A 14,001-nucleotide genomic window follows, 5' to 3' on the forward strand; every position below is an offset into this window, starting at 1 on the left:
GGCCATTGGTATAAAACATTTTACCATCATTACGGGACTTTTATTTTGAAGGAAAATCGCCAGAGTCACGACCTTATTCTTGCAGGCAGAAGGCAGGTCATGCCAACTACTACTGCCTAAAATAATTACTTCTGTTTCAATCATACTATGGTCAAAATTACAAATGTGTAATTCATTTAGGAGACAAGACAAAATCATTTAAACAAATTCCTTGTATGATAAATGCTTTAATATAAACAAATCATGAATTCTAATGGTAACAAGAGGTATTAGTAATAAGAAATTATGTAAATACAGAGTTGTCATCTTTTTGGAAAAATGTTGCCACCTGGCTGCCAGCCTCTGTACTTCATGCTGGTTTTGGGATTGCGTCGCAATAAGGGGTCTCCTTGGTCTATGTCTTTGGGTTTATCATACACCGTGGATATGAACAAGTCTGGTTTGGCCTTTTTCACAAAGTAGGTGCTCAGCTTCTCTCCATGGTACCTGCACAAAACAGCATATTGTAATCAGGGTTTTTATTTGCCTGGATGTCAACAAGAATAACTTGTAATATCCTTCAACTTTCCGTTACCTTCCTGTACATTTCCAAGTTACAAAGGCCATAGATTTAATTGTCATTGTAATTATTGTGATAGTAATTGTTGCACTCACCCAAAGCCCCTCTTGCATTTAGGATGCTGTCCTTCATTCTCCAAGGCTTCTGGAATCCCTGCCTGACTGTTACCCAGGCCCTTTCCCTCCTTCCAGCCCTGCTTCTCCATCACCCGGCGACCAACACCCTAGACAACATAAAAAGATCAGTACTAGTCCTAGTACCAGGCACCAGACAGTGGAAAAAGCCATTCCTGCTTTTGAGGAATTCAGACCACACCAGTTACATTCTGCCCACTAAATGAGAACAGAGTACTAGGTAAATGGGTAGACATTCCAGCAAATGCTATTGGTAGACATTCCAACAGCACCTTGTAGCGGTATTTATTAGAGAGGGGTAAAGAATGATTTTGTTCGGGCGCCAGGCAGGTATTAACCATGCCGAAAGGAAAAGAGTAGAATAGAGAGAGTACCACTACCAGACCCACACACATCAGCAGAAGAGACTGCCTAGAGTGTAACTTGTTTACCAGATAGCCAGTGGAGAGAAAAAAAAGAATACACACCATATAAAACCCACATCACAGCACAGGGGTAACCCCAACAAGAATACCTCATACAATAATAATAATAATAATAATAATAATAATAATAATGGCAGAGCAATTTAACAGCAACTTCATACAAGAAAGAACCCAGTCATCAACAGAGGATTTGCAATAATATGTATTATCGTCCAGTGGAGGAGTGCAGAGGGTATGAATGTGGGGGGTGTTCATAGACACAACAAAGGCCTTAAAAATGTCCACAATCTTCTCGGCCACATGTCATTAGTACACCTCAATACAGTTCACATAACAATGCATAACTTGCAAGCAACGTCCCTTTTAACAAAAATGTCCACCCAAATACTTCTGGCAGGGCAATAATAGTCCAGCTCTAATTGAACTTCAATGGGAAGTGCATTGGAAAAATAGAGAAAGAGAACAAGAGAGATCTTAGCTGTGGTCTTCAGGCGTGCCGGTGTACTGTCTGACTGTCCGATGGTTTGTATGTTAAAGCTTCGCAACAATGTTGCTACTAATCCATGCAATCCATAATGGGCGCGGTCCCAAACGAAAACAACCACGACCTAGAGCGATTACACCGATGATAGAGTTAAATACTTTATAAACTACACACGCTGAAAACAAACAAAACTTCTGCAGCACAAGCCCACACAATCAAACTGTCACGCCACCCAAGAGCTCCTCCCCAAAGAGCTAAATGAGCTCTCTTTATTTCCTCCTTCCTTACTGCTCATGCGCTCTTAAAGTGGAAGTGCACGGTGAAGGCTCCGTGCAGATTTCGCCACAACCTTTAGGTCTCCAAATGACCCCAAGAACATAATGGTTAAATGATGAGCATATTTAATTTTTGTACATTTTAAAACACATCTCCTGCAGTTCTACACAGTTTGACATGACTTATGTCTTGAGTATATGGAGAGGTATTTTGAAAACACAGTATAGGTGGAAAGCCCCCCCCCCCTGAAAATTGGACATATTCCCCCCAATCGCCATCCCCGCAGGCCTTTTACATTGGCAATTTCGCCTATGCTTCAGACACACTATATGCTGAATAACATAAGCTTTTCTCAACAGTGACTTTTCTACCAAAACCAAAGTGTGGATTGCAGTCACTCCTAAGAGCAGTCTAATCTTGGTTTGCCCAGAAATTCAGTTTGTCTAATTTCTGCCCTGCTAGAGCAGCCCAGGTAAACTAAGTGCTGTTATTTCGAAGTCAAAATATCTAGGAGCAACAACAGCTCAACAGCTAACAAAGTGGTAGGCCACACAAGCTCACAGAACGGTACCGCCGAGTGCTGAAGCGCATTTAAATGATCTGTCAGTTGCGACACTCACTACTGAGATCCAAACTGCCTCTGGAAGCAACATCAGCACAATAACTGTTCGTCGGGAGCTTCATGAAATGGGTTTCCATGGCAGAGCAGCCGCACACAAGCCTAAGATCACCATGCGCAATGCCAAACGTCGGCTGGAGTGGTGTAAAGCTCGCCGCCATTGAACTCTAGAGCAGTGGAAACGCGTTCTATGGAGTGATGAATCACGCTTCACCATCTGCCCCAATGCATAGTGCCAACTTTAAAGTTTGGTGGAAGAGGAATAATGGTCTGGGGCTGTTGTTCATACTTCAAGCACCTTACTTCCAGTGAAAGGACATATTAAGGCTACAACCTACATGTTAGACTATTCTGTGCTTCCAACTTTGTGGCAACAGTTTGAGGAAGGCCCTTTCCTGTTTCAGCATTACAATGCCCCCATGCACAAAGCAAGGGCCATACAGAAAATGGTTTGTCGAGATCAGTGTGGAAGAGCTTGACTGGCCTGCACAAAGCCTTGACCTCAACGAACACCTTTGGGAATAATTAGAATGCTGACTGCGAGCCAGGTCTAATCGCCAAACTTCAGTTCCTGGCCTCGCTCTCGTGGCTGAATGGAAGCAAGTCCACGCAACAATGTTCCAACATCTAGTGGAAAGCCTTCCCAGAAGAGTGGAGGCTGTTATAGCAGCAAGAGGGGGGGGGGGTCCACATACTTTTGATCATGTAGTGTAGTTCTTTAACTAACATCCTGTGTTTTACCATTGATATGCTCTAGGCTATTTTGAAATCTTAAGGTAAGGAGCATCCAGTACTGCTGGAATGTCTTCCAATGGCATGTCCATTTTTTGTGGGAGAAATTACTGGTCACTCAAAACATTTATAAAGTATAAATTGCCCACACTTTAGATAAGGCCACACAAAAAGACTTAACTAATGATCAAATAAAAATAAATAAAAAAAGACAAATGATTAGTAAACCTACATTAAACATCTTATAGAGTAATCCATTATAAATGCTTTATTAAGTGGATTGGCACAAGGGCTTCCATACCTTTGTGAACTTCTCAAAGTTGCCGATTGGCTGATCTTGTCCTCCAGACCGGTCCTCCAGCCCCTCCCTCAGCCTCTTCTCATACCGCATGCGGACGTAGTCACGGGAGTCCATGTCACCCCCGTCTGTGTGGAGAGAGTGGCCCCCACGAGATTCATTCTCTATGTACACTATTACTACCTTTTTGCACTTCGTGCTGTTGTCTGTGCCTAACAACGTCTGTACCATGTTTGTGCCGCTGCCATGTTGTGATGCAACCATACTGTGTTGTCGTTTTTAGGTCTCTTTATGTGGTTTTCTCACGTCTTTGTGTGTGTCGTCCTAAATTTTGAATCCCAGCCCCCATCCCCACAGGCCTTTTACATCTTGGTAGGCCATCATTGTAAATAAGAACTTGTTCTTAATTGACTTGCAAAGTTAAAACAAAGGTTAAATGTTCCTTCAAATGTCTTAAGACAGCATGCCTACCTAGTCCACTAGGATTTCAAATCAGTAAACCACGTTTCCATCCAGTTATGCCAGTAAAGTCTCAACAGCTGTGATGGAAACAGGAACTTTTGGTATAATTTCATAAAATGCCAAAATATAATTTGTTCGTTCGACTTGGTGAGATCTTTTTGTGTTGGTAAAATTAATTATGCTAGAAATGGCAGTGGAAATGCCTTTATTCGCAAATATTGAATTCAACTTGGAGTCACGCAATGACATGGTGTGTGGTCCTCCCACTACGGCTCGAAACCACAAAGTTTAAATTAGGCTACAGATTAAATCATTAATGATGAACTTCACAGGGTGGTGAAAGTGCATGGTATGAGCTTGATGCTCCGGTCCAATACATACTGAGGGTCTTATGACATGAGGATGACATGATGATCGGTGCTTGACTGCCGTTGTGACAAATCAAAACATTCTCGCTTTAATCTCATCATTTAGACTAGCCTAACCATACTGTATCTGCAAGCTGTTGGCTTGTGCCAAAACCAGAGTAGACACATTTGCTATTTAAACGCAACAATGTGACAAAACTATGCGATGGAAAGACATTAAATATTCTTCAATGTTTTATTTAGTACATGAAAACTTAAAAATAAATGTGCGCACTACGTAATCACGCACAGATTTGTATTTGCAACAAGTCAGTTTGGTGGAAACACAAGCATATTTTCTTTATGCATATTTTAGAATAATCATATGAAAATCTGTTGCAAATTGGATGGAAGCCTAGCTATAGATCCTGAATTGTGAAGGAAAACATGCTAAGTCAGGTTACCTTTGTCATAGTAAACACTCATGTCCACATCCCAATCATCTGCAGTTTGCTCATCAAAATCTAGGCGGAGAGAAAAAACAATAATCACTATTTGACTAATGTATAATTATGAATTTTACAAGACAGAAATATTAAATCAGAAGGGCAGATCTTTAAGAGGGCTAGTGGAGCCCCTGTTATACCTCCTTCTTCCTCTTGCCAGTACTGGGCATCAGTGTAGAAGACCAGGCCTGAGCCTCCCTTCTCCCACTTCAGCTCTATCTCTTCCTCGTAGAGCCGCTCCTTGCTGCGTTCCTGGCTCGTCACGTCCTCATGTAGGGCCTCATGGCGTTCCCACTCCTCACAGCGGTCATCGTCCTACAGCACAGAAGAACACAAGGATCATATGCAATACAAGAAATGGCAAATGCATCTGTAAAGCCAGAGTTCACAGCAACAAGAATACTCTCATATTACCCAGCCATTGTTATGTAGGCTACTCAGATGTTTCTACCTTGAGATGTATTTTTCTTTACTCTGGCTTTTTACCATTTTAAGCCCTTCCTCTTTTCAACATCATTCCCTTATGAACACAGCAAGTGCTATAGCTCACAGGTTATAGGATATTTACAGTATACTCAGTAACAAATTTAGACTCACATCATCTGCATTTGACTGGGCATCCTCGTCTTCCTCTGGTATTTCAGGGTCCCCTGAGGGAGCAGTGGGCCCCTGGGTTCCTGAGGGAGGGGCCACACTACCAGCACCTGATATTTCATGCCCACCAGCTGTGAAGACACTCTCCTCAGTTGATGGTGCTAAGCTGGTGTTATGGTACAGGAAGGGCACATTACCATAGCGCCGATTGCAGCTTGTCTTGGGGAAGGCGAGGCCCAGCTTGCGTATGAGGCGTGGGGGTAGGCGGCATGACTGAATAAGCTGTAAGAATACCTTTACGGTTGTACCCACATTACCAGCCGGCATAAGAGAAGGCGGGTTCATCTCTGGTAAGCCCTTTAGGTCCGCCTCTGTGAAGCGTTCTGTTAGTGCCACGTGGCGCCTGTGCCCGGACTTTGTCTTGTAGGGGAATTCATCCTCATCTGAAATAAAAATGTAGATTCATTACATTTTATGAATAGCATACAAAGAGGCAGATTTTATGGTTTTATGTCTGACCTCATCCCCAGGCTATTGTCTGATGCGCAAGACAACCCATGACAAGATTGCCCACACTCGAGTAATGGTTCAGTTACAGGGCCTTCAGAAAGTATTTTACACCCTCCCTGACTTTTTCCACATTTTGTTGTGTTATAAGGTGGGATTCTAAAATTACACAAGTATTCAACCCCCCGAGCCAATACATGCTAGAATCACCTTTGGCAGCGATTACAGCTGATTCTTTAAGTCTCTACAAAAGCTTTACACACCTGGATTGTACAATACTTGCATATTATTATTATTTTTTTAATCTTAAAGCTCTCAAGTTGGTTGTTGATCATTGCTAGACAGCCATGTTCAAGTCTCGCCATAGATATTCAAGACAATTTTTGTCAAAACTGTAACTAGGCCACTCAGGAACATTCAATGTCATCTTGGTAAGCAACTCCAGTGCAGATTTGGCCTTGTGTTTTAGGTGATTGTCCTGCTGAAAGGTGAATTTGTCTCCCAGTGTCTGTTGTAAAGCAGACAACCAGGTTTTTCATCTAGGATTTTGCCTGTCCTTAGCTCTTTTCTGATTATTTTTTCCCTTGTCCTTGCTGATGACAAGCATACCCACATGATGCAGCCACCACCATGTTTGAAAAATAGTGGTACTCAGTGATGTGTTGCGTTGGATTTGCCCCAAAAATAAAGCTTTGTATTCAGGACAAATATTATTATTTTTATACACATTTGCAGTTTTACTTAAGTGCTTGCATGTTTTGGAATATTTTGTATTCTGTACAGGAGTCCTTCTTGCCACTGTCATTTAGGTTAGCATTGCGGAGTAACTACAATTTTGTTTATCCATCCTCAGTTCTCTCCTATCAGTTAGGAACGACTCATGGATCTGTAGTGGCAGGGTATATTGATACACCCTTCAAAGTTTAATGAATAATGTGCCGTCACCATGCTCAAATGGCAGTTTTTTTTAAACCCATCTACTAATAGGTGCCCTTCTTTGCGAGGCATTGGAAAATCTCCCTAGTCTTTGTGGTAGAATCTGTGTTTGAAATTCACTGTTCGACTGAGGGATCTTATTTATGTATAGGGTACAGAGATGAGGTAGTCATTAAAAAAAATCATGTTAACTATTAGCACACAGTGAGTTCAGCAATTTACTCCATAACTTTACTTGCCATAACAAAAGGGGTTGATGCAAGACATTTCAGCTTTTTATTTATTTGTAAAAATGTTGAAAAACATAATTCTACTTAGAAATTATGGGGTATTGTGTCTAGGTCAGTGACACAATCTCAATTTAATCCATTTTAAATTCAAACTGTAACAACAAAATGTGGAAAAATGATATGTAGCTATTCTGATACATTTTGTAATTAATCAAGCCACTGAAATATTTTTTGGGGACGATTTCCAAAGAACAAGCTACCAATCTATGGCACAATGTTATTTGCAATTGTATAAAAATATACTTTAGGTCTACCACCTGCATGGTGCAAAGGACTGTTTTTATTTGCAACTAGAAAGAACGTTTCATTTTGTGAGAACCCGGTTTATGTGAACGTATACAAGTTTAATATTCTTCATATAGTCACTGTGATAGTAAATGTCAATTTCTGTTTTTTCTATTAATGCCAGGGAAATCCGTAAAATTTTGAAAAGGAAATCTTTATTTTTGTATTGTAAAAGGTAAGAGTCCCAACTTTTATTTAATTCCACAGATACTGCGTATTGGAAATGTCAAATGGGGGAATGATATTCGGCACCAATGGGTCAGTAGGTGACGCAATTTTAAAAGGCAACTTTAAGGGTCATGAAGCAGGTAATACAGGGAGATGGATTGTGCTATTGATAGATGTCAACCACATTCAATTCCTTGTTGTTAATACTTATGCTACCAATAACAAGTCAAGTAACTATTTTATTTAGAGACATTGAGAGGAAAGGAAGTAAAATGTCTACATTTCCATTGGCCAATGTAAAATGGGGTGGAGATTTTAATACAATATTACATGATAATCTAGATATAATTGCTATCCTTAGGAGGCCATCTGTTTGTGAGATAAGGAATATATGTCTAAGGTTAGGTGTTCTATATATGTGGAGACATAAGAACCCAGATAAGATTATGTTTACATGGTGAACCAAAGATGTATTTATACAATCCCATATTGATTTATGGCTGACAAGGTTGATACAGTCTCAATTGAACCATCGATTTTAACAGACCACAAAGGGATTTCAATAAAGATAAATATGAATGGTTTGTCAACAAAAAAAGTTAGTATAGGTTACTGGAAAATTAATAAGAATTTACTAGAGAATGAAGTATTTAAGAAGGCAGTAGCAGGAATTATTGATAAATATTGGAATCGTGCCTGTGTTTTGAATACGTTTGGAAGTTACTGAGAGCTAATGAAAGACTTTTGGGGATTTCAATGGGGGGAAAAAAATAGCTCGTGCCAAGAGAGAAAGAATGACAAAGGGAATAATGGATTACACAAAAAAAGATGATCTAACTAATTAGGAATTACTGGAGCCATCATCACTGCAAATGCAGTTAGACTATCTACGAGGAAAAGACCCGGTGTGCATTTGTAAGATTGAAAATGGATGGAGGGAGAGAAAAATACAAAATATTTAATTTAGGAAAAAAAAAGGGCAGGTGAAATGACTTCCATATGTAAATTAATTCTCAATAATACTCCCAATGAAAATCCAAAAGAAATCTCTCAACAGGATGTTTTATCAGAATCTGTATACATCAGTCCAGTCAACTTCCAATATGGATCCTTTCTTAGACAATGTAGCAAACATTGCGCAGATAGACAGATAATGATTTCAGGGATTTTTGTGATGAGTTACCTGAAATTGAGATAAAAGATTGTATTGAATACCTTAAGGACAATAGGTCCCCTGGAAACGGTTTAATAAGCGAGTTCTATAAAACATTCAATGATCAATTGATTCCTTTCATTCTTGCAAGAATCGATAGAAAAGGGGGAGCTACCAGCTTCCTTAAAGCAAGGTGTAATTACTTTGATTCCCAAACCTAACAAGGATAGTCTTTATATAGACAACTGGAGGCCCATTAGCCTGTTGAATAATGATGGAAAATTATTTGCCCTTGTATCTGCTAAGCGGTTGAAACAAGGCTTACATCATATAATTGATGAAGAACAATCTGGTTTTCTACATGGTCCACACATTAGTAAATAACATCAGGTTGATCTTAGATATGATTGACTATTAATGACCTCATCCTTGATGATAGTTTTCTTATGTTTGTTGATTTTTATAAAGATTTTGACACTGTAGAACATGAGTTTATGTTCAAAGCAATACGTGTATTGGGGTTTGGTGACTTTGATGTTTTAGATTTCAGTATATTAAGAACCAGAACAGTATTTGGAATGTCTTCCCTAATTATTTATTTGACTCTGTTGGTGGTTTAGAATTTCTGCTTCGGTGTAATTTTAATGTTGATAACATCCCAGTAAAATTGGCCAAATTCCATAAGCAGGCACTTTTAGCTTAGCTGTTAGCGTATAAACAGCTTTCCCTCACAGATACTTTCTATGGAACAACAAAGATGAACGATTTAAAAATGTATTTTTTTTTGTAACTGGTTTGAGATTTTTTTGACTGAAGTTACTGAATGAGGATGGATATCTACTCTCATATGGGGGATTTCTTGATGTGTTTTGAATTCCAATAACCCCCGAAAGAATATGCAATTGTTTTTGATTAAATTCCAAGGGGGAGTTGTATTTTTAATTTTTTTTATTTCTGTGTGGTTGAAGTAATAGCGTTACATGAAAATACATTAATTGGCGATATTAAAATCCTCAAAGAGAAATGTAGTAATAAACAGATTAGGAATATTGTTTGTGATACACTTCCCTCAGCAGGATTTCTTGGGTAGAATATGTAGGAAAGCATGGAAAATTGCTAAACAAAATAATGTATCAGTAACAAGGTAGAGGTTTCATTTAAAATGTTACATAAAATTTATCCTGTGAAACATGTTTTGGAAAGATTCAAGATGAATATTGACTATAATTGTGAGTTTTTACCAGTATTTATAGTATCAATTTTTGGATTGACACACACAACTTTATTACATACAGGACCGGTTGTACAATTTAATGGTTTTGAAATGATTTTTTCAGAAATTCTGACATTAATAAAGATACATTTAATTTAATTCAACTGCTAATAATACTAGGTACATTTTATATTCACAAATGCAAACTCAAATTCCAAACCTAGCTTTTTTTTACTTTATAAAATGAATTGAAACAATATGGCACTACTTCATTAACTAAAATGAAAAACAAAAAGGCAATTAACGTGTATTATTAATGAATATGATTTGTTTTGTTTAGGATTCCTGGCAATATAAAAAGTTTATGTATGCTTGTTTGCATGTGACTATTCCTCTTGTTTGTTGATTTTTGTTAATAAAAAATAAATATATATAAGTAAAAAAAAGACGCCTGAGATCCCGAATTGGGCTGGAGTCCAATCACATTACATTTGAACCCCTTAGCCCTTGCGCTAGCCACTTTCCCTCGGGAGAATCCCCGTCGAATCCAGGGCTGCGTTTCAAAATCAAGTAGACAGCCCTCGGCCATAAACCCTCACGTTTCGAACACACCGACTGCGTTTTTGCATCACTGCTGCATAACAGCAGTAGTGCAGCTAGGCAACTATACTGATGCAGGTATCTTTTGCAGCTGGTCGCATGTGGTTGGACACATTGAGAAGAAAATCATTTTCGCAGTATCCTCAAAACCGTGTCTTTGACACAACTACTGACACCTACAGGGACATAAACACAAAAAAATACTGCTTTGAGACAAGTGTCCACAATAGTAGGATTTGCAGGTCAGTTTAGTAGTGAGCTTGTGCTAGATGTGGTTAGCTAGCTAGCTAATGGAGCTTTCTAACCTAGCCAATGAGGTGTGTGAAAGAAAGTCATAAATTATTCTAGTTACTACGCCTGATAACTTTACCAAATAATTATGTTTGAAAGAGTGTGAATGTCAGATAATTAATCATAGAAATGGTAGATACTACTGTACGATGTAAAAGGTTGAGATGTAATTATCAAATCAGTAAAGCAGAAGCCAAGGGGTTAATAAGAACAATGTTTAAAAACAAATGGCAAGAGTTGTGGAACAGGGAGAGAAAGGGAAGACAACCTGTGTAAGATCCAGAAAAGGTGGGGCAGGGCCAAGAATAAAGGGAGGAAAATGTAGTCACAAGGTTGAGACTGGGACACACAAGGCTCCTGAGCTGACAAGGTAAAAATCTGTCTTTCTGCCACGGAGCAAGGCAGTTAACCCACTGTTCCCCGGCACCGATGACGATTATTAAGGCAGCTCCCCGCACCTCTCTGATTCAGAGGGGTTTAGTTAAATGCGGAAGACATGTTTCATTTGAGTCCATTCAGTTGTACAACTGACTAGGTATCCCCCTTTCCATTCCAATAGTGCATTGACATTGGTAGGGAAACATCTGACTGGGAGGTGTGATCATTGTCAGGAGGAGATGGAGACAGTGGAACATGTTCTATTTAAGTGCCGGAAATATGTGAGGGAAAGGGTGCGATTGTTATTATATTTGGGGAGTAATGGGGTTGAACAGCCAGGATTAAGTGAACTGCTTGGGATATCTTCAGTGGATGTAGTATTAAATTATGCATTGGTTGGATGCCAACCACCATATAAAATCCACAGAAGACTATGTAAATGTCATTCAGGGGCTGAGGGTTGTCTACTTTGTTTTTGGACTGCAGTTGGTTATCCAATGGGTTCAAACCTATTTTTCCCAGTCTGACTTGATGCTATTTTCATGATTTATGGCAATTTTTTTCCTTATGTGGCCTCCATTGATTTAGCCGCTCTAATTTTGGCCATCCTACAAGGGTAAAAACTCCAATCATTTAACAAATTATGGTATAGATGTGAGGTTTGGACCATTGGTTCTCTTAGAGTAGGCCTATTATCTACACAATTAACATTATTTTACCCATTGGTGAAAAGATGCGTTTTTGATTGGACATCCTGTCCCCCCTGACCTAGCCCAACGGCCAGCAGATAGCGATATTGAGATAGCGATATTGAAGCCCAGATGTTCTAGTGTTAATGACTCCAAATACATACTAACCTGTGGAAGGTGATACTTTCACTTTTCTTATCACACAACGCCTCGAAAGCCAGTTGCCCTTCGAGTCGATCCATTGATTCCCCGCGTACATTTGGACCAATCTGGCCGCTTCATTTGAAGGTACCGATACCACGCAACAACATGTTTTTATACTCTTCGGCGAAGATCCACTCTCCTCTGTGCCCTCCTCGACATCTGTGGATGGCATTTCTGTTGTCGGAATGTCTCTACTCGTATGGTCTGACATGTTGACTTGGGTGCACTCGGACTCCTTCAAAATCTCCGGTCGATGTCGGTAATGGAAACACAAGAAACCATTGCTTTCTATGAATTGACTAAAAAAGTTTCGAAGGTTAGCAGATCGAAAGGCAGCAGGTATATTGCTAACAGCAAAGTACATAGCCGAGCTGGATTCAGCCATATTTGTTTATTTGTTGTCGACCAACGTCATTACGGAAGTGATCGAGAAGACGACAGGTAGTGTCAGCAACAAACGAAAATGTAAAACCATTCAAAATTAAACGTAGTAGCGCCATCTACTGTATGGAGGAAGCATGTTAGACCACCTAAAATTGCTAGGTGTGCGTGCTGGCTATAGTCAAAACGAATTTGTATTGTCACATGCTTCATAAACAACAGGTGTAGACTTTTTAAAATATATTTTTCATTTTACCTTTATATAACTAGGCAAGTCAGTTAAGAACAAATTCTTATTTTCAATGACAGCCTAGGAACAGTGGGTAAACTGCCTGTTCAGGGGCAGAACAACAGATTTGTATCTTATCAGCTCAGGGATTTGAACTTGCAACCTTCCGGTTACTAGTCCAACGCTCTAACCACTAGGCTACCCTGCCGCCCCTAACAGTGAAATGCTTACTTACGGCCGATCTCCTAAGTAAGCAGACTTGACTGCCCTTGACCAGCACAAAAACACCCTGTGGCGTACTGCAGTCAGGAACCAACACACACAGTCAGTTAGGAAAGCAAAGGCTAGCTTTTTCATACAGAAATTTGCATCCTGCAGGACTAATTCCAAAAAGTTCTGGGACACTGTAAAGTCCATGGAGAATAAGAGCACCTCCTCCCAGCTGGCCACTGCACTGAGACTAGGAAACACTGCCACCACTGATAAATCCACAATAATCCTCGAGAATTTCAATAAGCATTTCTCTATGGCTGGTCATGCTTTCCACCTGGCTACCCCAACCCCGGCCAACAGCTCCGCAGCAACTGGCCCAAACCCCGCTTCTCCTTCACCCAAATCCAGACAGCTGATGTCCTGAAAGAGCTGCAAAATCTGGATCCCTACAAATCAGCTGGGCTAGACAGTCTGGACCCTCTCTTCCTAAAATTATCCACCGCCATTGTTGCAACCCCTATTACTAGTCCGTTCAACCTCTCGTAACGGCTGTGATTTCAAAAGATTGGAAAGCGGCCGTGGTCATCACGTATCTGTACTTTACTATTTATATTTTTGGCAACTTTTACTTTCACTTCACTACATTCCTAAATAAAATAATGTACTTTTTACTCCATACATTTTCCTTAACACCCAAAAGTACTAGTTACATTTTGACAGGAAAATAGTCCAATTCACACACTTATCAACATCCCTGGTCCTCCCTGGCAGACTCATTAAAGACAAGTGTTGGAGTGTGCCCCTGGCTATCTGTCAATAAAAATGTGTCACCTGTTTTGTTTAATATAAGGAATTCGAAATCATTTATACTTTTGATACTTCAGTACATTTGAGCAATTCCATTTACTGTTGATATTTAACACCAAATAAGTAGTAATTTACTGGGTGACTTTCACTCAAGTCATTTTCTATTAAGGTATCTTTGCTTTTACTCAAGTATGATAATTGAGTACTTTTTCGAACACTGC

The 14,001-nt window shown here is 39.6% G+C and overlaps 1 protein-coding gene across 1 annotated transcript; it reads right to left on the reverse strand.

The window, feature by feature from the left end:
• Nucleotides 1-207: 207 nt before the first annotated feature.
• gpatch3 (G patch domain containing 3) lies at nt 208-12,580 on the reverse strand. Its single transcript, XM_024402684.1, has 7 exons — nt 12,115-12,580; nt 5,440-5,879; nt 4,983-5,157; nt 4,801-4,860; nt 3,531-3,655; nt 655-782; nt 208-486 (listed from the first exon to the last, which is right to left on the reverse strand). Exons 1-7 carry the CDS (start codon nt 12,533-12,535, stop codon nt 303-305), a joined length of 1,533 nt encoding a protein of 510 aa, XP_024258452.1. The 5' UTR covers nt 12,536-12,580; the 3' UTR covers nt 208-302.
• Nucleotides 12,581-14,001: the final 1,421 nt, after the last annotated feature.

The sequence above is a fragment of the Oncorhynchus tshawytscha genome, linkage group LG03 (assembly GCF_018296145.1).
Source record: "Oncorhynchus tshawytscha isolate Ot180627B linkage group LG03, Otsh_v2.0, whole genome shotgun sequence".
Taxonomy (NCBI): domain Eukaryota; kingdom Metazoa; phylum Chordata; class Actinopteri; order Salmoniformes; family Salmonidae; genus Oncorhynchus; species Oncorhynchus tshawytscha.

Excerpts from the sequence above, each read along its gene's own strand:
- gpatch3 (XM_024402684.1), bottom strand. The coding sequence starts at position 12,535 with ATGGCTGAATCCAGCTCGGCTATGTACTTTGCTGTTAGCAATATACCT. Across the intron at positions 5,158-5,439 it reads CCCAGTCAAATGCAGATGAT|GACGATGACCGCTGTGAGGA; the intron begins GTGAGTCTAAAT and ends TCTGTGCTGTAG. Across the intron at positions 4,861-4,982 it reads CTGGCAAGAGGAAGAAGGAG|ATTTTGATGAGCAAACTGCA; the intron begins GTATAACAGGGG and ends CTCTCCGCCTAG.